Genomic DNA, 23,746 nt, shown 5'->3' on the forward strand with positions numbered 1-23,746 from the left:
GGTCGTTCACTCTACTCCGCATGTTTGAGAAGTATCGATGCTCGTCTGAGCATATCGTATATATAGTTCCGTCCTTTCCCCTCAAGCACACGGTAACTATGAAGCTGGCCTAGCGAACTTATCATCTTGGACTATTCCGGCCGTGCCAAACTCACGGATGTATGGTACTCCTTAGTCACATACATCTCGTAGGTACCCGGCGGATAGTTCTTCTTGGATACTGTATTCAAGGATGGCAGAGACAAAATCGCGGTGCTCTCGACCATGGGAGGACATGAGCATCATAGGCATTGCCGGGAGCTCAGGATCTGGAAAGTCGTCCGTCGCTGCGGAAATCATCAAGTCCCTGAATCTTCCCGGAGCGGTCATACTGGTCATGGTAGATGATCTCTTGCCCTAAACCGTCGTCCCTTTCTCCATGAGATTCCCTGACGAGAAAGGACGGCAAAAGGACCACTTCTACAAAAGCCTTACCCCCGAGCAGAACGCTATCGCCCACCAGGATGAATACGATTTCGACTCTCCCGATGCCATCGATTTTGACGTCTTGGTACAGACTCTTCAAAATTTGAAGCAAGGGTATTGATATAACCGGCTCCTCGTCTAGCCAAGTCGAGCTGCTACTGACAGCGACAAAAGTCTCAAAGTCGAAATCCCCATTTACTCTTTCACAAAGCACCAGCGAGAGGAAGCAACAGTCTCCCTTTACCCACCCCGGGTGCTTATTTTGGAAGGAATTCTAGCCTTTACAGACCCAAGAATAGTGGATATGTTGGATATTAAGGCACGTGGCGCCCTTTGCCACGCTTTAATAGCAGATTCTGACCTTTTTGGTTGCGCGCCAGATCTTTGTGGAAGCGGATATGGATGTCTGCCTTGGGAGAAGGAGTGAGCAGCCAGACAGGTCACCTTCATGGCCGAACATGGTAACTGATTGATACGCAATTTAATAGTTGCGCGAGACGTTCGAGAAAGGGGCCGGACACTTGAAAGCGTACTTAAACAGTGGTTCAAGTTTGTTAAACCGTCGTACAACCGGTTTGTGGAGCCCCAGAGGCAGATTTCAGGTACCAGACGAGCCAGATGCCGTGATTAGAGCCTTAACTGATGTCAACGAAGACATAATTGTCCCCCGAGGAATAGAGAACAAAACAGCTATTGGTATGAGGAGTCCCCGCATTGTGCTACTATAACGGAGTTAATAGCTCTAGATATGGTTGTCAAACATATCCATCGCATTATAACCGGAGCCGCGCAGCGCCACAACCCCGAAACGAGGCCGAATTACCAACGTCGGCTGTCCCACTAAATGGTTAAGTCTTGCTTTTTGTTGCAAAATCTGGGTTAGATAACGGATTTCCAATACCCTGTTCTGGCTCAAAACGTGTAACCGTTTTAAGACGGCAGTCTTTTGCTGGGACGACTCCGTATTTGGCTGTTCCGCTCTCATTTCACAAGAAGGACCACGATAGTGCCGCTTTATGGCCGGTTCTGCCAAATTGACTGCCAGTCGTCTTGAGTCCTATGTTACTTGTTGAGCGTGGCGAGAGAGGAGTAGGAGGAACTAGACTTAGAGCAAGGTGGACACGCCCACGATTTGGCAGACTGGTTTCGACATTCCGTACGGTCAACTGTGTTTTACTAAATAGAGGAAGCCATATTCACCTTTTAGAGAATCATTTCTTTTTTCGCATTGCCGTAGCTACATACATACCGCGCATAATGTGCATTAACGTCCTTATCCTCCTTGTCCTCCTCGCCCAGACTTATCTGATGGTGGGTGGAGATAAGCACGGCGATAAGCGCACGGACCATCTGTATGTCCAGCAGAATTTGTACAGAGCGGCTTCGAGAAAGAAAACCGCAGGCGTAGATGCCAACATTCGATCGAATATCCAGTTCACTCGAAGGGCGTTTTTTACATAGCTACATACTTTTATGAACATCAAATTATTATTTCCAAAGTTTGATAATTTTGAACTAAATCCCTAAGCGACTCCCACAATGCCGGAGTCCAGTGCAATGAAAAAGTCGCCCAAGAGGCGCAAAACGAGTTCTAACGATAAAGCTGATAAAGATGTCATCAGTACGTTGTTCCACATACCTGCGGGTTAATATTCTATAGGGATTTACTAACAACGGTCCGCTGATTTTAGCCGATCCTCGTTTCGCCAATATCCAGTCGGATCCTCGATATCGACTTCCGAGCAAGAAACATACACGTGTAAAAATCGACAAGCGCTTCGCGCATATGTTCCATGATAAAGACTTTTCAAGAAATGCAGCAGTTGATCGTTATGGGAGGAAATTACGCCGGGATGATACGAAGAAGCAGTTGGAAAAATTCTACAGATTGGATAAGGACGACGTCGAAGGACAGATTAGTGCGGATGATGACGAGGAAGTTCAGAAGGAGCTGCTTCGAGTTGAAAAGGAGGACTATGACCCTGCCAGAGATGGAGGGTTTTCGGAATCGTCGTCTTCAGAAGAGAGCTCGAGCGATGAGGAGAGTGAGGCGGAGTTGCAAGACGAGGCGGCGGAGTCGGGACAACTTGATAGCCAAACAGGGGATATTCCATTGGGAGAGATCACGGACAGGATTGCGGTGGTGAATTTGGATTGGGATCATATCCGTGCGGAAGATCTGATGGCAGTGTTCTCGAGTTTCCTCCCCACTGGCGGGAAGATTCTGAATGTGGCCGTTTATCCGAGTGAATTTGGGAAAGAGAGGATGGAAAGAGAGGAGATGGAAGGCCCACCGAAGGAGGTATTCGCGAAAAGGGATGCCGAGGTGGATAGCGATGTGGAAGCAGGCGACGATGAAGAGGAGGAAGAGAAAATCAAACAGGCCATTTTGAAAGAAGACGAAGGGCAAGATTTTGATTCTACACAACTGCGGAAGTATCAGCTGGAAAGACTTCGGTACTTTTACGCCGTCCTAACATGCTCGTCGAAGGATGCTGCGAAGCATATTTACGACACAGTCGACGGCACAGAGTATATGAGCAGCGCGAATTTTTTTGACCTAAGATTTGTGCCCGAATCCACAGATTTTGCCGAAGATGTTCCAAGGGATGAATGCAACAGAATACCAGACGGTTACAAGCCCAACGAATTTGTAACAGACGCCCTACAGCACAGCAAAGTAAAGCTTACGTGGGACACAGATGACAAAGCGAGAAAAGACGCACAAGCGAGAGCATTTAAAGGAGGCAAAAAGGAAATTGATGAAAATGACTTGAAGGCTTATTTGGGTAGCGACAGCTCTGATAGTGAGGAGGAACACGTTGAAGTAGTCGATAGCACCGAGGCCGCTGGTGCCAGCACGAAACTAAGTAAAAAGGAGGCCGAACGGGCCAGAATCCGGGCCTTACTCGGACTGAGTAATGATGCGCCAAGCAAGGCAAAGGAAAAGGGGCCTGTTGGCGATATGGAAGTCACGTTTGCTGCTGGATTAACGGCGGCTCCAGCTCGAGACTCTGTCTTTGAAAATGAGCCTGAAAAGGAAGAGACTACGAGAGAGAAATACATCAGGAAAGAAAGGGAGAGAAAACAGCGACGAAAGGCCAAGCTAAAAGCTGCTAAGTCGGGGACAGTTCCTGAGATTGACGCTGACAAGCCTACAGCGGAATCCAAGGAGGAAGAAGATCTCGGGTTTGACGACCCATTCTTCACTGCCCCTGAGTTAGATTCGGCCAAAGTGGCTGCAAAGAGGAAGGAAGAGAAACGGAAACAACGGCAGCAGCGTGAAGCTGATGGAGCTGCTTCAGCCGCTCAACGTGCGGAGCTAGAACTTTTGATGATGGACGACAAAACCTCCACAATAAAGCATTTCGACATGAATGAAATTGAGAAAGCTCAAAAACGCGCGAAGAAAGCAGGCAAGCATAGGAAAGGAAAGAAAGACGAAGCCACGATGCCAGTTGACGATTTCAAGGTTGACGTTAAAGATCCAAGGTTCCAGCGTATTTACGAGAGTCATGAATACGCTATTGATCCTACCAACCCTCGTTTCAGGCAGACTGATGGCATGAAGGCATTGTTGGAAGAAGGCCGGAAACGCCGACGGCATCTGGCCCATGATGAGCCTGACGGAGATGCTGTAGAGCCAATAAAGAAGAAGAAAAGGGGCAAGACTGCGGGCCCGGACAGGATGCCTGAAACAGAAGATCTGAGCAAACTTGTTGAACAAGTCAAAGCAAAAGCTAAAATGGTCTGAATTTCAGTGATAATATTTATGATACCTACTGTGCTAATACTCCGAATGGAATATCTGTTGACTATCAGTTACTGTTAACTTGGAGCTCTGTAGTTATAAAACTCCCAGTACTAACTGTGCTACCTTCTGTAGCTCAGAAAGTCATGCACGCAAAATAAATCCATGATGCATTTAGTATTTTTGCGAAACCAGATGAACAGGTAATACATATCCAATTTTGTGATCGGATAGAACAAAGGTTCCAACCCAGCCAAATTTGAATAAGAATCAAAATCATCAAGAATCTGTGTCTCGGGTCCCTGTTGGATTTGACTTCAAATGGACTGTGATGCGTCGAAGGCAAAGCGCTCAACCAATCAGATCGCGCATCCAATTTTTGCCTCGAACTCCCATGCTCAAAGCATCAAAAATTCCGCCGAAATTGCAAAATCAATCGTTCGCGGGGAAAATGGCCGATTCACATGAGATCGAGCCTCAAGCGAAAAGGAGAAAAATTTTCAATGAATCTTCCAGTGGAATCACGCAGCCCGTCGCGATAGCTTCGTCCCATCAACTTCGAAGTCTTCTTGTATTCCAACAGAGCGTCTCGCAAGAAGTGAAGCAAGGTGCGTAGCTACCGCTCAACAGAAATTTCGCACCCCATTAATCAAAAGCTAATACGGGTATAGGTATCCGGACTTTTAAGGACTTTCTTACTTCAATTGGCAGTGAAGAAGATGAAAAAGCCAAAGCAAAAAAGCTGCAGATCCTCAAAAGTTATTGCGACTCGCAAGTTGTAAAGGATGCCGAGGGCAAGCCAGCGGCCTGCTTTCTTGACCTTTTACAAACATGGGCCTTTGCAGAGAGTAATAACGAGGAGTCTCTCCTGTCTTTGATACCCTCCGTACTTGCCCTTTTCTTGAAAACCGTCTCTGGACAGCTCAGTTTTAGGGATTTTGGGCTGGCGCTGTGCAAGTTTTTATTGCAAAAAGACCAACTAAAATTGTTCAATCGAGGGCTTACCGCGAGTAAATCCAAGGAGCATTTGATCTCGCCGTGTTTACGACTACTTACGGAGGTCGTGAGCTTTGATGGAGGCGCTATCGCCAGGGTTGTCTATGCAAGCCGATATATCACGTTTAAACGCCTCGATATATTTCTCAGTGGCCGTAAATCGAATATTGAGGAGGAGCCAGAAGACCATCGGAAACCCTCTCTTCGACGCATAGCGCAACGTTACCTCCTGGCAAACTTCAAGTTTCAAGGCGCAAGCGCCAAGGAGGAGCTCGTCAGCCAGGGAAAACTTATCAAAGCCTTCCTGGAAGAGATTCGCAAAGATGCACGCGACATTGTTATTGATATTATTAAGACTATCGACAAGCATATTGTAAGCGATGCTGAACTTCCACGCAATTCCAAGAGCCGTTTCCTCAATCGCAGCAATTTGGAAAGGTTGGTCACACTATATGGATACGAAAAAGACTCCACTGAACCCACCATCAAGAACGAATCTGTCTCCGATGAAATTCACAAGTTTATGTTGTCCATTTGTACGTCCCAGGAAAAGGGAGTCTTGCTGCCAGAAACCGGATGGTATCCGTTCGGGAGTACTCCAAATGTGCTCCCGCCGGAAGATACTGGATGTATTTCTCTTGGCCTTGATTCGCCAGTTTATTTCGACAAATATAAAGAGTCAGTACCCGTTCGGAACGGAAATCTCTCTTCTTTGGTCCAATTTCTTCGACCAGAATCCGACACTTTACAGATGGAACTGCTTTTGAAGATATTCAGAGCAGCACCCGAACTCGTCTATGAGTTTTTCTCCAAACGAACCATGTTCACATCGGACCCCAAACCCACCCCCAGCTGGCTTGGAGAGTCCGCATTCCTGTTTTCGTCCGTCCAGCTACCGGTACCAGCGCAATGCGGGTGGAAAGGGGTGTCACCGCCGGTGATACCGCCTCCCATCTCTATTGTCATCGAAAGTATAATACCTCGACCGCTTACGCAAAAAATATTGACGCGGTGTATAAATCAGAACGCCGACGTGGTTACCTTATTTGCCATTAGAATCACAACGCTTGCATTGCGAAAGCTTCAGGCGGTGTTGAAGTTGTTTGAATGCTCAAGGGATGTTGGCCAGGATCTATGGAGTGATGCAGCTGCCAAACTAGTGGCGGAGTTTTGTAGAAGATGTCCTGCAATGAAAGACGCGATTGCTGCGTTTCGACAGACCCCAAAAGACAATATACAGCAACAGGATGCAGTGCTAGAGCTGCTGTCAATGTTTTATCAAGTCATCCCGGCGATCGCCTTGAAGGAAAAGTTCGACGTATCTCTAACGTTGGTCGATGTCCTGAAGCAGTTGGACAACTCTGAGCTCTCTGGTTATGATAAGCAACTGCTGTTTAGTCAATTACAGAGCCTTTTAATCATTGCCCAAGAATCCCCGACGATGCGTTGGTGGCAGAAGCCCGGTATGTCTCCACAACATACTCTTTTTCCAAGGTAACTTCATACTAACTTCGTCCTAGGGTCCTTGGAATTTTCCGCATTTACATCCGTTTTGAAAGTAGTTGCAAGTGCACCGGACAACTCTCCCCTTGAAGAAATTAAGCCTCTTCTTCAAGATATATTGGTTCACAATTCGGTCTTAGCAGATAGAGAGTCTTTTAGCGCCTTAACTCAAGGGCTAACGGTCTCGGCTCCAGAGGATTTCAAGGCCCAACTTGATTTCATTGATAATTGTGTTACGAGACTTGTCAAAAAGCCAGTACTTTATCTGGACCAGGGACAGTCTCTATTGGGAAGCGGTTCGCAGAAACTTAGTTTACTTGCTACTACGGTTAATGAACAGTGGTCGTTCGTGGTCAAAGCTGGGAATAGGGATAGTGAAGTGGCAGTTGCAGGCTGGATTGCCCAGCTTCTTGGGTCACTGAAGAACGCAGGCGAAGAGGAGAATGCATTGGCCAGACTCCGGGATGCCATGATGGAAGCAACTGAGACAAAGAAAAGCCGATCGCTGCTGAAAAAGGCTCTCAAAAGTCGAGAGAAAATGTCTTCAGATAAGCATGAGAAAAGAACGACTAGGAGTATTACGCCGCAAGTTTCAACCAGTGAAAAGATCCAAGTATCACTTCCGGATATATTTGGCAAATGTCCTGTCGAAGACGAATCACACCCCGGACTTCATCGCTGGGAGAAAGATGATCTAGAATTGGCACTGGATCAAGGCTATGTTGGGGAGTTGATATTATGCCTCTGTTCGGAGCATGAGGAGATTCGACGACAGGCCATTATTGCTATTTCGCGGTTTATGGCCAGGCTTCAAGTGAGTATAAAACGAGAGCCTGCTATAATGATATTAATATTCGTTCTAGGAATCTACTTATTCGGAACGTCAGACGATGTACGTTCTAATGGGAGAGTTGCTGGAGACTGCTAAAGAGAACGGAGTCGAAAACACGTTGCCCTATATTGCTGGCGAGCTTGGTGCCCGATTACTGGAAGCACTAATGGACCCGTTGCACAAGCTTTATGGCAAGGCAAATACGTTCTTAAACAAGGGACCTCTCTGGGAAATTGCAAAAGTCCCGTCTTACTGGATTGATAAGATCCTTTTGCACGAATCGGAATACGACGACAGTCATTACGAGGAAGTTAGTTGGCTGTTGGACCTGTTTGTTAACGGTCTTAGATCAAAGAAGGTGAGTAGTAATAGAACCCTGTAAGGAATCGAGGATGTTGATAGTGGCCATAGGACTTGGATATCTACCGCCGTGCTAGTGTTTTCGAACGTCTGCTTTCCCTATACAGTTCACCGAACCTCTCGGAAAGCTTACGGAAGAAGATACTACATTTGGTCTTTCGCGCCTGCGAGGTTGGCGGTAATACCACTCTGTTAACTCGCGCTGCGGCGATCAGCTGGATCCAAAGTCAAACTCCGGCAAGTGTCTCCCAAAGACAGATCTTGCAGGCGCTTGCAAGAGAGCTCTACGATGGCTGTGATCATGAGTGGATTGATCGCTGGAGTGGCTTAGCTTTGCCAAAGACAATAGCTCAGATATCGGGATAGAAGCTTCATGTTTTATACTAGTTAGAGCCGACACATCTTTTCTGGAGAAAAATGTAAAAATGTAGTGTATCCAAAGCAGTATCATGAGCATCCATTCGAACCACAGGATGACATATCTTACTCACAACTCAATAACTATGTCTCGCACATTGTTGCGGGCTTCCTCCATTGTCTTCCCTCTGCCTGGCCCTGTCACTGTGGCTGTTTCTCTGGTAGTGTGCGTAGCCAAAATGCGGTTGTTGCGGCGATCTCCTGGTGGTGGATGGCGGGTTTTGGTGGCCCAGAAAAATTCTAAAATCGCCTCCATCAGTTTCCCTTCACATCCCCCCAATGCTCCCTTGCCCAATGACACCTTATCGCCTCCCCGGTTAACAAACAGTTAGAAAGCAAAAGATACCTCAATTTTCCCTCACTTTGAACTCTGTGCTCCAACTCTAACTATCGAAGCTCGAATACACCCGCTCTTGCTGCCCAGGAATAGTGCTGCCGCCGCCGCTGGCCATCCTTGCTCCCGCAACTCCTCCCAACCGCCCATCTTCCCAACCTCATTCTTGCACTCCACTTCTACCAAAGCAAATCCTCTACTCTCATCGAATCCTAGTTGAATATCCGAAGCCTACTGTCGCGTGATTACATTCCCTTTCAGCTTGATTGTGCCATGAGGCCCAATTAGACAGTACCCACGTACCACACGAGCCCATGGCTATCATTCGATACCAGCCCGAGGAGCTTTTACGCCTTCGCGAATCCCCTTTAGTGATCAAGCCGGATAATTTACCACCTATAGAAGAATGGATGGGGTAGGTTCACGATTTTTGGGTCTTTTCTATTGTAGGTCTAATCGCTAACTGGAGATATTGTTGCTCCAATAGCCCTATCCCAGACCCCACCGCTCAGAAGAAAAACCCCCGAGATCCAACAAATCAATTGGAGTCGGCCAATAATCAGCGGCGCCCGAGTTTTTTTGAGTCGCGCCATATCTCACGCACCTCTAATTCAGGTGATACTCCATATAGTTTTCTGAGACAACCAGGCTTGTTGTGTACTGACTGATTTCCTTCAGAAGATCTCGTCCTTGGTCCCCCCAAAACTTCATTTGCCTCTGCCACCAGGGGCTTTGGAAAATCAATTGATGCTACCGACAGATCTTTCAAGAACAACGACCACGATGATACGAAACAAGACCGTTTTGGAGGTTTCCGTGACAAATTCTTCAAGGACAGAGAATATGGAGACAGGGATAAAGATCCGGATAGAAGAGATAACCGAACCAACCTTACTAATGGCCGTCGGATGAACCGAGATGATCGAGAAGATTGGAATAGTAGACCACGACGAAATTTTGGACTGGAAGAAGATCGTGACAGAAGACCTAGACGAAGTGGCGATGGAGATCGCTGGGATGGTAGAGACTCAAAAGAGCATCGCGACCAGCAAGACGGAGGCGAACGTGTGAATCGGGATAGGGACCAGGGAAGATTCCCTGGTCGTCGTGATACGCCTGCTAGACAGAGACATGATCAATTCTGGCACCGTGATGGTGAGTCACAGGATACAGGCGAGCCGGAGGAAGATAAAACACCGATTCGGAACCGCGAATGGCGCCGAGGTTTACATGGCCCAGACCGCGATTGGAATCGGCCCGTTAAGCAAGAACAGGACCCTGAATGGATGGATTCCACCGCTCGTTCTGACACCAAAGAGGCACACACTCAGGAGGATTTCCAGCGATGGAAAGAGAGGATGAAGGCCGGCGCTGCTCAGGTTTCTGGTGATACGAAGAAAGAGGTTGAGCCCGAACCTCCTAAGCAAGAGCCAAAGACAGTCGAAACCAAGCGAGTCGATGGCGAGATGTTTAGCAGCCTTGACCCATCCTTTCAAACTGACGCTGGCCTGGACAACTTTTTCGGACTTTTTGGAGGGCACAAAGCCACGCAGGATTCTCCACTTGAGAATTTAGCACCCGAAAGCAAGAAAGAAACTCCTAAGCCGGTAAAATCTTCGAGATTCGCTGGATTTTTTAACACTCAGAATGAAGCCAAAGAGGCTGAACCCCCGCAGTCAGGTACACCACGACCAGCTTCTACGGATGCAGACCAGGAAGGGTTTCAACGTATTCTTCAAATGCTTGGGGGTAATAAATCGAGAAATGCCACCCCTCAAGTTGAGGAACCAAACCAACCCCGTCCACCGCTCATGCAAATTCCTCAGTCTGACTTTGCAAAGGCACCGCCACCGGCCACATATCCTCTACGAGAGACGTTCAATCGCCAGGAATATATGAATTTCCAAGATCAGGCCCCACGAGACAAGGCACCGCCAGGATTGGAGAATCTACTTGCGCAGAAAGCTCCTAAGGAGAATAACGCTCATGGCCGCGATACCGAATTCTTGCTGCGTCTTATGCAACAGTCAAAGCTATCCACACAAACACCAACCGGCCAAAATCCCCCTTCTTCGCAAGGCCCTGCAGGACGGGGTTTAATCGACTTGCTGGCTGGAAACCAGGGTGTGCAAGTCCAGAAAAATCCGGTCTACATAGACGATCCAGCAATTGCAAATTTCCGCCAGTCTAACGCAAATGATCCACGGAATCAGCTTCGTCGGCGACCTACTGGCGGACCAACTGGATATTTTGACGAAATGCCCTATCCTGGGGCTACAAGCGGAAATCACACTCCCAGCAACCCGCCTGGGCTCCGCCCTCAAGGCCCACCGCAGCAACCCATGAATATCCAGCGACCTCCTGGCCTTGAGCACGTTAATCCCAATAACTGGCCAAACCAGCAGATTCCACAGCAATCAAACCAAATGATGCTGCCTCCGGGCCTTCCCGCTCCACAAACGCGGAATATAAATGCAAACTTCTCTCCTGCACATCCAATGCCTTTACCAGCAGGGATGACGCCATCGGCGGAACGCCCACAATTTCAGCGGGGAGCTAGTGCAAACGGCCCGACTGGTTTCGCCCCGCCGCCTGGGATAATGCCTCCTCCAGGTTATTTGAACATGAACGCTCCTCCACCATCAGGCTTTCCACTCATGCCACATTCCGTAGAGGCGATGATGAACTTATCCCATGGACACCCTGGCCATTATGGAGCAGGTCCACAGCAAGGTCCTCATCAGCCATCGTCGCGCCAGTTGCTTGAGATGTTTACGCAGCATGGTGGCAACCCAGGAGACGGAAATGTTGGCGCCCGTAGTGGCGCAGGAATGATGGGTCCAGCAGGTCCTTACCGCTAGGAAACATAACACCAGATACGTAGTCATAGACCAAGATGGTGTGCCCAATCTTGCTCTTTGACCAACGTATCTCATCACATTCGGAAACTGCCAGCTTGGTTGACTCAATATACCCTATTTGTCTATCTGCAATAAGCCTATGTTTGTACCAACCGGAGTTCATCTTTTTTGTTATTTTTTACTGTTTTGGGACGGGGCGTCTGGAAGGTTATTGGAATTGGCCCGTGATCTGATATTTCTGTTTCTGTTACGACTTGAATATCCTTTTAGCTTCTCAGCTATGTTGTTGTATAGCATGTCCTTTGCTTTACACCTGCTACTCCCTCCATGCTTTCTTGCTCGCCTCTCATACTTGGCGATTGATGCCCCTTGGGATGATGGTTTCAGGTTTGTTCCGTGTCTTGTATTCTGCAACGGGTGGGATAAGATGCATTTTTTATATTCTTTCTTCTATTTCTCTGCTTTCTGTACTGTTTGTTGTTTTGTCAATGTTTTTTGGTACATGATGATATCTCGCCTTACGTACATGAGCTATGTAATGTACATAGGTTATTGCAGACTAGACACTTCGGGGTATATTCACTGAGAAATGCAGTTGAACCATTGTTGATGATTCTGGGATCGATTAAAGCATATTCTTGCCAGTTGGGACTGAGAGTGATGGTAAACTATGGATTACACGGTTGATAGAAAACTGATATATGTGAAGTAGGTAGTGCGACTCCATATATCATACAAAATAAGCTCAAATTGAACCCGTGTGTAGAATACTTCCAAAAACTCCGCTCTATGCATCAAGGGCAACCAGGGTTGCCAGCCAGGTCATGTAACGTGAAGCATGGTTAACCCCAAGTGCCACCACCACCACCTCTTCCCTGTCGTCTTTGAGCAGATAATCGCCAGTCATCCTCGCCAGCAAAACGGTTATGGAGTGGCTGGATACGTTCTGCCTTCTTCCGTTTAGATAGGCGGTCAGTTGGAGCGACTTTGAAGAACGTCGGTGCTGCTTCGACGAGCCACTGCGAATAAAAATGTTAGTAACATCCGCTTTTAGAGTGAAATAGGAAATCTGTGCCTACCTTCGGCTCAATCGCAGTTGTACAATGCATGTATTCTTTCGTTGTCAGCACCAGTGTATGGAAAATAACGTGTTCCGCTGCCTTCCCAAACAACGACGAGCTGGGATGCATGTATACCGGCGTTCCTTCGATCAGAGTCTTGTAGCCCTCTTGCGGATCCTTGCGCGCGGAATTCCTGAAGAATCCCGAACATAACGCTTTGCGAACTTTGATCGTGTTCCTTCCGCACGATACAATCTTATGATGGTATCTCTCCATGATACTAACTAGTTGCTGGCGAACGTCCTGTGCACGCCGCATTTGCCGAGCTTGAATGAAGTTTTCAAAGCACCAAGGGTTACTGTACCGGGAATTTTTCCAGGCGTTATAGACATTGAGAAGAGTAAGGTGATCGCCATGCGGATCGTGGAATTTGGACTTTTTTTGGTCGGCCTGTTGCTGCTTTTCTTTGGGACGATAGAAAACATTCTGGACGGAAAGCATAGCTACGATACTTAGAACCTCGTCGGAGCAACCCATATCGACTGATGCGATGAGAACTTTTGCGAGAGCTGGTTCCATGGGGAAGTCTGCCATTTTCCTGCCAAGTCGGGTCAAAAGGCCTTCGTCATCAAGGGCCGAAAGGGCGTATAGTTCTTCAAGAGCTGTAAGCATAGTATTTGTTGGCGGCGGGTCCATGAAGTCGAAGTGAAGTAAATCATTAATTCCCATAGCTTTTAGCATCAGGATAGTATGAGATAGGTTTTGGCGTTGAATTTCGGGGATGGAAGTTGGTAACATTTCGGACTGGAATGCAGCCTCCGTGTATAGACGAAAACATTTACCAGGGCCAGTTCTTCCAGCACGACCTGCTCGTTGCTTGGCCTGTGCCTGAGAGATTGGAGTCACGACAAGTGAGTCCATGCCTAATTTTGGATCATAAGCGTTCTGCTTCACAAAACCAGGGTCAATAACATAGTAAATGTGGTCTATAGTAATGGATGTTTCGGCGATATTCGTCGCAATAACCACTTTCCTGCTTCCTGGAGGTGCTGGATCGAAGATCCTACTCTGCATCTCGCTGGGAAGAGCAGAATAGACGGGAAGAATAATTAATTCCGGGACATTTGGGCCAAGAGATTTCATTCTCTCGTACAAAATTTCGCAGCTCGTGTCAATTTCTTCCTGACCAGTTAGAAAGAGTAAAATGTCGCCTTCTGGCTCCGTGAGGTGAATTTGCATCACTGTGACAAGTGCAGCATCCAGATAATCTGTTTCCGGTTCGCGAGAATACATGATCTCAACAGGAAACGTCCGGCCTGGTATTGTAAAAATGGGGCACCCGTTGAAATATTCAGAGAACTTCTCAGCATCGAGGGTTGCGGATGTAACGATTAGCTTTAAATCCGGTCTTCGTTTAATAGTCTTTTTCAGAAGCCCAAAAAGAACATCTGTAGCAATTGTTCTCTCGTGTGCTTCGTCAAGCATGATAACGGAGTACTTTTTCAAGTCCGGATCCAAAAGAATCTCTCTCTGAAGGATGCCGTCTGTCATATATTTGATCTTAGTATCTGGGCTCGAGCAATCCTCAAAGCGAATAGTGTATCCAACTTCCTGGCCCAGTCGGCAACCAACCTCTTCCGCAACACGTTTCGCAACAGAAACGGCAGCGACTCGACGAGGCTGCGTACATCCGATCATACCATCATTTGCAAACCCAGCTTCGGCAAGATATTGGGTGACTTGAGTAGTTTTTCCTGAGCCAGTATCACCGACCACAATCAAGAGCTGATTCTTGTGGACGGCCTCTAGCAGTTGTTTGCGGAACTTGAAAACTGGAAGACTCTCTCTTTGCTGTTTGATTGTCAAGTTCGTTCTCTTTCCGTAAGAAACGTCTTTACTTTGGGTAACTCGTTTCCATTCGGGAATTGCATCCGTTTTCTGTGCGGTCCGCAACTCGGAGGCAAATTTTCTTTGGTCCGGCGCAATCATGGGGTCTTGCCATTGTGCATTTAAATCAACGTGGGAGGCTTGTTCTGCAGCCTTATCCTGTGCCTCCTGTTGGCGAAGTTCCCGTCTTTCTTTTGCAAGGTTTGTCCCAGCCATTGCAGCTCGGTTCAGCGAGCCATCAGGTGCCCTGACAACACGGATAGGTGATAACTCCAGCGATTGCTTGGTTTGTCCAGCTAAAAATGGCGGTTCTTCATCCTTAACTTCAATGTCCACATCCTCCTCTTCTTCAAAATCACCTTCTCCCCTAAGTGTGGCGTGATATTCTTCGTCAATATCGGGATAATCTGCAGCCGAAACGGCACCAGAAGCAATGAGTTGCTTAATCTCCCATCTTTCAGGCGAGTTTAAGCGCTTTTTATTCCTCAGCGGCTTCCCGTCGTCATCATCCTCTATTACATGTACGTTAGAGCTTAAATTACCATAGCGATCATCAGCTCCAGTTCCATCGAGTCTTTCCATATTTGCACCGGAGGCGATACGTCTCTGAGGAACAAGATCTCTCCCTGTCACTTGATCGACTTCTTTCATAGACAAGCCGATACGGGGCCCTTGTATAGACACGACTTTGACTTTGACGGGCTGTGCTCGCGACACCAGATCAGACGGATGATTGACCCTAGCACCATCTTGCATTGCAGAAACATGAACAAGTCCATCGACCTTCCCTCTAACACCCTGTAGATTGACAAAGGCCCCAAAATCCTTTATACCGGTAACTCGTCCATCGTACACCTTGTAAAGGATCGGCCGTTCGTCAAGTTCGGGTGTAGGAGGTCTGCGGAAATAGTCATCATCATCACGGCCTCTCCGGCCTCTTCGATCCTTATAGTCGTCTCTGTATCTGTCATTCCTTCCTCCATACTTTGTCCCTGACCGTTCGTGGGCCAAATCTTCGTCTCTCCTGTAGCGCCGTTCACCGCTGCGTGATCTAGATCTGGAACGGTACTTTTCTCGGCGCCGCGTTCCTCGATCATAGTCATCACTACTTGGGCTCCTGCTCCGCTTCCTACTCTTAGCTCCATCCCCTTTGCCCCTGGCTTTCGCGGCCAGACCTTCAAGCATCGCAAAGGTATCGTCTAGGACGTCTGCACCGGCATCGTTTCTCAAAATTTCTCCTGGCTTCGTATAATCATCATCTTCCCATTGGGGTGCCTTATCCGGCATCGCCAACCCTTTAAACACCTTTGCCTTCATCTCAATATCATTTATCTTCGCACCGTTGCCGTTTTCCCGCTCGGAGGAGTGTTTGTCCGTCGCATTCTGCTTCGGCTTGTACTTCGGGTGCATGGCCAGCACCAAGCGATCGATACTCTCCATCAAGCTCTGCGGGAATTCCGCCCCCATGCCCTCGAGTGAGCCCTTGAACTCCTTGAATGATCCGCCACATTTTAGATGCTGGTCGATTACGAACTCGGCGAGGGTCTTGTCGTTGATTCCTAAATGGTTTTGGAGCTCGGTTGTCACTCTGGAAACCAGAGACAGAAGCTCCAGCGACTGAAGGTCGTCCATTGTCGCTCCACGAGTTAACCAAGCGAGCTGTAGGAGGCCGTCGCCGGTCTTGTCGGGTCCTCTCGCCTCGCGGCTCTCTCAAGGCGAACGGAACATTGTTGTGGCGGATTCCGGAATGCTTACCTAAGCTTAGTTACGTAACTTAACTAACGTAATTCCCAAGCGAGCCGATCACCCAAGCGAACCGATCACCATTTCAAAATTCCACTCAATTAAAGAACTCTTCCACTTCAATGCACAATTATGCCACCAATTTGCAATAAAAATTCTTCGAATTCAATTGAGAGAGAGGGAAGACTTGAACTTGTGATAAAATCTATTAAAAATCAAGAAATTACCTCTATTTGTGAAGCTGCTAGGGTCTATAATATTCTCTACACTACACTCTATGACTGGCTAAAAGGATGAGCTCCACGGGTGAATTTATGTGCAAATTCACACAAATTATCTCCTGCTGAAGAAGATAGGCTAGTTGAATGGGTGCTGGACCAAGCTAAATGAGGAATTCTCCTCTGGCCTGCATTGGTTGAAGATACAGCTAATTATCTTCTTACTATATGGGATTCCACTACCTCCACCAACCCCTCCCTATATGTTGGCAAGAACTGGGTGTCAAATCTAGTGGCATGCCATCTGGAGCTCCAAAGCTGCTATTCCAGATGCTATAATCATGACTGTGCTAAGTGTGAAGATCAGCAGGTTATAAAGGATTGGTTTAAGATCTTGGGGGATACAATTGCTGAGCATGGGATTCTGCCAGAGAATATATACAACTTTGATGAGACTGGCTTTGCTATGGGACTCTGCACCACTACTAAGATTATTACTAGTAGTGAGTGCTATGGCAGAGCAAAGCTTCTACAGCCTGACAATTGTGAGTGGGTGACTGTGATTGAAGCAGTGAATGCTTCAGGATGAACTCTATCCTCCTACATCATTTTCAAAGATCAGAACTTGTTGGAAGGGTGGTTTGAAGGCCTTCCAGAAGGCTGGAGGCTAGATACTAGTTCAAATGGCTGGACTACTGATGAAATAGGTCTTAAATGGCTTCAACAGGTCTTTATTCCTGTGGCAAATCTATACAGAGTTGGTAGTTCTATTCTTCTTATCTTGGACAGGCACAGCAGTTATCTTACCCTGGAATTTGATTAAATTTGCAAGAATAATGCTATAATATGTCTTTGTATGCCATCTCATTCCTTTCATCTTCTGCAGCCACTAGATGTGAGTGTTTTCTTAGTTTTAAAGCAAGCATATGGAGATCTAGTTCAGTAGTGAATGTAGCTTGGATTTAATGTCATTCAGAAGACAGATTTTCTAGATGCTTACCCTACAGCATGCACTGCAGTCTTCAAACCTCAGACTATTCAAAATGGCTTCAAGGCAGCTGGAATAGTGCTCTTTCAATCTGACTATGTCCTCCAGCAGCTAGATATTCAACTACAGACTTCTATCCCCCCATGCAGCTCTAGCAATTCAACCATGTTCTGGGTGCTTCAAACATCTAGTAATTCTTGGCAATTACACTGGCAGGTGAATAAGATCAAGGGCTTAGTGGAGGGTCAGCCTCAAGGCTTTGTGGAAGGTTTTGACCAAATTATCAAGGCCTGTGAATACAGAATGATCAGTGCCACAATTATGAAGAAGTAATACCAGGATATATTCAACACAAATGAGATAGAGAAGCAAAAATACAAGAGATCTAGATGCTGAATTCAACAAGAAGTAGAAGGTTTAACTAGAGAAGAGGTTGAAAGTCTTCTAGATTCATCTACAGTATCTACAGAGCCTGCAGCACCTGTTGAACCAGCAGTTATTCAATTCTGCAATTCTCCACCATCTGAGCCTGCTCCATGCTGACAAGCTCCACAATGCTGTAGCAATTGTGGCACTCTTGGGCATACAAGATTAAGATGTTCTCAATCAAGTGTAATTTAATTGAATTTAATTGAGTGTTGTTGTGTTGAGATAATTTGAATTCAAAACTAACTAGTTGGGATTAGGCTGGTATTTGGGACCAGGACAGGATCCCATTTCCCATTGAATCTGGTTCCTGTCCCAAATTTAGAAACAGCTGGGATCCCAAATATGAAATCTCAGTCCCATGTCCCATTCCACTCAAGAGCTTGAGGTCCTGTTCCCATCCCTATTCCAGAAATTATTTCCCAGTCCCATTCTCAAATAGAAAATTATGTCCCACATTCCATTCCAGCAGAGATGGTAGACTCCCATTTCCTATCCTGGCTGGGTCTATAGTGGGACCAGAATGGGACCAGGATTCCTGGTCCCATCATGTCAAATTTATAGAGAAGAGTCAAACTGATCAAATTTTGTGTGGACCATTACCAAATTTTGTTACTTTTTTGATGAAGGTGGAACCCATAGAAAAATCAATTTGATTGTCAAAAGAAACAAAGTATTAAAACTAACTAATAACTGAAGCCAGCAAACAAACAGAAACTGTCTAAATGACAAGTTAATCATTATCATTATTATCTTTATCATCATCATCATTTTTCTTCTCTCTCTTCTTCTTCTCCTTCTTCTTCTCCTTCTGCTTCTTCAGAACTGGCTTTGTGAACCAGACAGAGGCTCTAATATTTATTATTTGACAGGCAGAGACTCTGACAGCACCAGAGGGAGGCAGAAAGATGGCAGTAGTAGTTAGCAGAACAGAAACAGCATACAAATGGCAGATGATAGCAGCAGGAGCAGGATAATCAGATGCATCAATTAGACTGAAATAGTTCAATCTGATTTTAGTACTGATGCCAAGAACAAGCTTTATATCATTAGTATTAACTGTAACACACTTACAGTGCACCATTGCCATAACAGAGCCTATATTACTCAGTATAATTATTGGTGCTATTACTAAGAGTAACTTATACTCAAACAGAGCATATAAAATTGCTTCAGCTGCCTTCTGAAGTAACTTAATAGCAGTATGTTGCTAGTAATATTTATGTTCTTGGTGACAGAACAAAGTAATTTCCTGAATCAATTACTGAAATGGGGCCACCAGCAAGATTAGCTTGATAGAGCTCTGAAAGTGGCAGATTTTCTTGATGATATCTATTTTCACCAATTAGCATCAAGATCATTACCAAAAATCATTACTTTTTGACATATAAGTGCTGGCCTTTCAATTTTGAACAGGGGAGTGGAGGTGGAAATTCTCCTGGTTAAAGTTGGCCAGATCAACATCTTTATTAGCTTTATGCTAATTACTCTTCTTCAGAGCTCATTCTTTCAATACAGTCTTGTGCCACTTCTCTCCAGCTGTATGAAATGAACATGCACAGAGAAAACTAACATCTTGTCAGTAAACAATGTGTGCCAGAGCAGTATTCTGCAAGCACTCATCTCTTAACACAACCCATTTTGTTACAGTATATGTTTGTTGTATGTGTGGATGTCAAAGTACAGTAAATAAAAAGATGGTGGAGGAGAAAGAAGAGAGAAGGGAAAGAATCATTAATATTAGTTCTGAAGAAAAAGAAGAAAAAGAGAAAGAGAAAGAGAAGAGAAGAGAGACTGATCTGATATTATTATTCTGTAGCCAGCATAGTAACAACATGTTGATCTTGCCCATAGCAATATGTCTGTAGAATGTAAACAATATATATAGTAACCATTCTACAGTACTTGATTAATACACTCTATAATTCCATTATTCTGTAGTCAGCATAGCAATAATATGTTGAGCTTGCCCATAGCAATGTGCCTGTAGAATGTAAACAATATATATAGTAATTATTCTATGCAAGTACTTGATTAATATACTCTATAATCTCATTATTCTGTAGCCAGCAATTCAACTCATCACATACAATTATGAAGATGAAGCCAAAACAATATTCAATAAAAGAGAAGACCTGTGTGGCATGGAAGCACTGCCAGATCTTGAAAGATTATCAAAAAGATATATTCAAGACAGAAGAGATGGATTGCAAGGCATATCATAACATGCTAAAGAGAATCTGAGCAAAACATGAGTGATATGCACTCTTAGTAGTTTATGTTAAATCATATTGACATCCATTGCAGGCAGAATAGCAGTGAGAAGAATTGCAAGATAATTGAAGATAAAGCCATTAAAGAGTTGATGATCAAGTGATTTGCCAAGAGCAAGTCAAAGAAGTATCATAAGCACCAGCTTATGGTCTCTCAGCAAAAGAAGAGGGAGAAAGAGAAGAAGCATTGTCAAGAAGAGACTACAGAGACTGAGAATGAAGCTCAGTAGAAAAAGAAGATAGAATCTAAAAGTAATGAAATTTGGTAACAGTTCTAATATATTTAGATTAAAACAAGCCAGGTGCAGCATTCTATTGCTGCATGTAGGGAGACCTGATTCTGCTAAATAATAGCCAGGCTTGAGATCAAGATTATGGCTCATGATTATGATTGTCTTGCTGCAGTCAGTATATCAAGAGAGAGAGTTGAGAAGAAGATAAGAAGATTCCTGGGCCAATTACAGGGTCTGAGTGAAGACAACAACAGCTCATCTGCTTCAGAGAAGATGAAGAAAGATGATTTTGAGATTGTGATATTCTCTGATAAGAATGATGAGGAGAATAATAAGATGGAGGATGATTGAATTATTAATATCTAGGAGAGAAAGTTAGGTTTTTAGTTCTTTTTTCATATTAATTTGAGAATGGGGTGCCATTAAATTGGCAAAATGTTTTATTTTCCTGAAGAAGAATGTTCCATTTTGTAGAAGAAGAAGATTTTATAGTTAGTTACTGTACTTACAAAGTAAAATGAGGCTAACTATCTAGAGATTATCAAATTTTATGTGAGCTCTGACTATATTTTGTTACTTTTTTGACTAAGACAGAACTTAGAGAAAAATCAATTTGATTGTGAAAAAAAAAAAAAAAAAAAGAAAAATCTAATGACTGAAGTCAGCAAACAAGCAAAATCTACAGAGGTTTCTTCAGAATTAACTATAGTTTAACATGGAAAAAAACAATTTATATTGTGGAAGAAGCTGCATTATAAGTTGTTTGTTACTTGATGGTTGACTACTGAAGCTGCTCAGTTAATTAATAATAAGAAGTGTGGTGATCTTAACTAGAAGGCAAAGCAATATCATTCTGATTTTTGGTCAAAATTTGATCAGATGGCAGAGCATTCTAAGAGTACTCCAGAAGTAATTTGCAAGCATTGCCAAATCTTTCTCAGCTATTCAAGCTTTTCTCAAAACAGTACAAGTAATCTGAAGAAGCATTTAATAAGCAAAGATTGTACAAAAACTAATAATGGACAGAATAACACTCTGATTAACATGATGATAGATTATGGATTCTAATTTCTCAAATGTAATGAATTTTAGTAACAGTTCTAGTGTCTTAGCAACAGTTTCTAAAGTGTTCTTGAACAGATTCAGATCTGCCTGTTTCTGAATGTAATCAAGACAATTTTCTTCAGCAGCTTGTGCAAACATTAATATTCTTGAATCTCTCATTTTGTACTATTGAGAATCCAGCATTCTGCATATTAATAATCATGCTTAACTCTGTAATGGCTTTACAGATATTCACATGAGAAATATTATATCAGATCATGAATAATATGTACAATCAGCTATTCTGAAATCTTCTCTTTAATCATAATCCAACAACCAAGATATCTCTGGCAGTAAATAATTGAACAAGTCCCAATAATCTTGTCTTTATGGCAATTAATGGTTATTATATTACAAAGAATTAAAAGTATCATGAGCATTTACTGAATTTTGAAAGTTTAGAGAGTGCTTATACTGACAAGAATATGACAGAGATTCTCTAACAATCACTAGCAGCATAAAGACTTGAGAGTAATCTTCTTGCAATTACAAGTAACAATACATCAAATAATAGTACCATGTGAGCACATCTTATACATCAGTTGAGGCCAGCATTGCAGCAGTTGAACAAGACAACTAATTGAGATGCAGAAAGTGAAACAATACTCTATCTTGCTTATATAATTTAACTTGTGGTTCAAGAGCTGGTTTGCAATCTCAAGATTCAGCCAGACAATAATACTCTATTCACTATCTTTAATAAGAGCTCAATTACTAATGATCTAGCATCAACAGACACATTTGTAAATACTCTTAGAAAGATAATGAAATTTAATAATAGTCTTGATATACTTGAGTTGATTTACTAATCTTTGCTTGACAATAGATTCATCTTGTTGCCAATGCAACCAATATCTTCTCTTAACTTACTGCACATTTCTGAGAATATTAACAAGAGAACCAGTGCAAGATGATTCAAGATGTTTGCACAAGATGGAATTCTATCTATAAGATGTGTATTTGTATCTTGTTGCTTCAACAAGCTGTGAACTCATGAATCCAGAACTTATCATCAAAATACCAAAGACTTCACTTATTAGATCATAACTGGAAGCAGCTAGAGTATATGATTGGACTGTTACAGTCATTCAGTCAATTTACCAAGATACTGTTCAAAACAACAGACCCAATAATTTATCTGGTATGGGCAACATACAATCATCTTTTCCAGCATTTAGAAAGAGAGAAGAACAAGATCCAATAGTTAACAACAAGAGAGAACATTCAAGAAGCTATCAAAGCTGTCAACTTGAAATTCCAGAAATACTATAGTGATACTGAGTATTTAAAGAGTGAGCTGCTAGCTGTAGCTGCTGCCCTTCATCCATTATGCTGCATGAGAGTATATGATTCAGAGAATTGGACCAGTGATGAGTGTAAAACATACCAACAATATATTTTGAGGTTTTACAAAAAGTATTATGAGAAATATGAACAGTCAAGAGAAGTAATACTTGATGTGAATGATGTATATTTGTTATAAGTATTATTCTGATTTCTTCTCTGCTAACTTCTCTAGAATATTAAGTAAATGATTTTTAAGAGACCCCATTAAAGACAAGCAAATTTCCAAAATGAAATGGAGTAATATTTAAATAATGAGAATTTGATATCATCTTGAGCTCTAATTCTGGAACAGTAGAGAATGCTAGAGCCTGATTTTCCAACTGTTGCTCAGATGACAAGAAACATTCTGGCTATATCTTTAACAGAAATTGAAGTAGAACAGGTTTTTAATGTTGCTTGAAATACATATTATTATTGATGATTGCAGCTTCATGCATCTACAATCAAGAAGATTATACTGCTTAAACATGAAGATAAGATGCATATGCTGAATAAAGCACTTATATTGCATGAGAAGTTAACCAAGAAAGTCATTCAAGACAATCAAGATAATCAAGATACCTCAGAGATTGTACAGAAAGAGATTGCAAGCCTGCTAAATTCACTACTTAATTCAGATGAGGAACAGAAAATATGTTAATGTTATCAATAGATAGACTCAAGTAGCTAATAACTTGCAATATAATTCAATTATACAAAGAGCATTATCAAATTTCAGTACTTTTCCAAAGTTGAATAAATTAATAAAATTATGTTAGAACTGTTACCAAATTTCATTACTTTTTGATAATACAAATGGGACTGGAGTTTCTGATCCCATTCTACACTTTACTGGTTCTGTCCCATATACAATATTGAAATTCCAGTCCTATTTCATTTTGTCATGTCAGGTTCTGGGCCTGTTCTACTAGCTAGATTTTGATTCCAGTCCCAATCCCATTCCAATT

The 23,746-nt window shown here is 43.8% G+C and overlaps 7 protein-coding genes across 7 annotated transcripts; 5 read left to right on the forward strand and 2 right to left on the reverse strand.

Annotated features, from left to right (window-relative positions):
* The first annotated feature begins 42 nt into the window (after nt 1–42).
* Nucleotides 43–1,609, forward strand: CIMG_00747 (uridine kinase). The gene is made up of 7 exons (XM_001246975.2): nt 43–379; nt 452–579; nt 640–784; nt 846–888; nt 954–1,067; nt 1,120–1,161; nt 1,212–1,609. Exons 1-7 carry the CDS (start codon nt 233–235, stop codon nt 1,307–1,309), a joined length of 717 nt encoding a protein of 238 aa, XP_001246976.1. The 5' UTR covers nt 43–232; the 3' UTR covers nt 1,310–1,609.
* Nucleotides 1,610–2,004: 395 nt separating this feature from the next.
* Nucleotides 2,005–4,286, forward strand: CIMG_00746 (pre-rRNA processing protein Esf1; the record flags this gene model as incomplete). Its single annotated transcript, XM_001246974.2, has 2 exons — nt 2,005–2,086; nt 2,157–4,286. 2 exons carry the CDS (start codon nt 2,005–2,007, stop codon nt 4,217–4,219), a joined length of 2,145 nt encoding a protein of 714 aa, XP_001246975.1. The 3' UTR covers nt 4,220–4,286.
* Nucleotides 4,287–4,634: 348 nt separating this feature from the next.
* On the forward strand, nt 4,635–8,273 carry CIMG_00745 (ribosome biogenesis protein Urb1; the record flags this gene model as incomplete). The annotated part of the gene is made up of 5 exons (XM_001246973.2): nt 4,635–4,824; nt 4,888–6,675; nt 6,733–7,529; nt 7,579–7,905; nt 7,959–8,273. The coding sequence occupies exons 1-5, from the start codon at nt 4,668–4,670 to the stop codon at nt 8,271–8,273; spliced, it is 3,384 nt and encodes a 1,127-aa protein (XP_001246974.1). The 5' UTR covers nt 4,635–4,667.
* A 332-nt stretch (nt 8,274–8,605) lies between these two features.
* Nucleotides 8,606–12,287, forward strand: CIMG_00744 (uncharacterized protein). The gene is made up of 3 exons (XM_001246972.2): nt 8,606–9,073; nt 9,146–9,273; nt 9,337–12,287. Exons 1-3 carry the CDS (start codon nt 8,973–8,975, stop codon nt 11,517–11,519), a joined length of 2,412 nt encoding a protein of 803 aa, XP_001246973.1. The 5' UTR covers nt 8,606–8,972; the 3' UTR covers nt 11,520–12,287.
* CIMG_00743 (ATP-dependent RNA helicase DHX8) lies at nt 12,025–16,235 on the reverse strand. The gene is made up of 2 exons (XM_001246971.2): nt 12,599–16,235; nt 12,025–12,538 (listed from the first exon to the last, which is right to left on the reverse strand). The coding sequence occupies exons 1-2, from the start codon at nt 16,097–16,099 to the stop codon at nt 12,362–12,364; spliced, it is 3,678 nt and encodes a 1,225-aa protein (XP_001246972.2). The 5' UTR covers nt 16,100–16,235; the 3' UTR covers nt 12,025–12,361.
* A 2,340-nt stretch (nt 16,236–18,575) lies between these two features.
* CIMG_12842 (uncharacterized protein) lies at nt 18,576–19,347 on the reverse strand (the record flags this gene model as incomplete). The annotated part of the gene is made up of 3 exons (XM_001246969.1): nt 18,576–18,881; nt 19,108–19,174; nt 19,331–19,347. The coding sequence occupies 3 exons, from the start codon at nt 19,345–19,347 to the stop codon at nt 18,576–18,578; spliced, it is 390 nt and encodes a 129-aa protein (XP_001246970.1).
* Nucleotides 19,348–20,370: 1,023 nt separating this feature from the next.
* CIMG_12843 (uncharacterized protein) lies at nt 20,371–20,699 on the forward strand (the record flags this gene model as incomplete). Its single annotated transcript, XM_004445839.1, has 2 exons — nt 20,371–20,380; nt 20,470–20,699. 2 exons carry the CDS (start codon nt 20,371–20,373, stop codon nt 20,697–20,699), a joined length of 240 nt encoding a protein of 79 aa, XP_004445896.1.
* Nucleotides 20,700–23,746: the final 3,047 nt, after the last annotated feature.

Source organism: Coccidioides immitis (assembly GCF_000149335.2).
Source record: "Coccidioides immitis RS genomic scaffold supercont3.1, whole genome shotgun sequence".
Classification (NCBI taxonomy): Eukaryota; Fungi; Ascomycota; class Eurotiomycetes; order Onygenales; family Onygenaceae; genus Coccidioides; species Coccidioides immitis.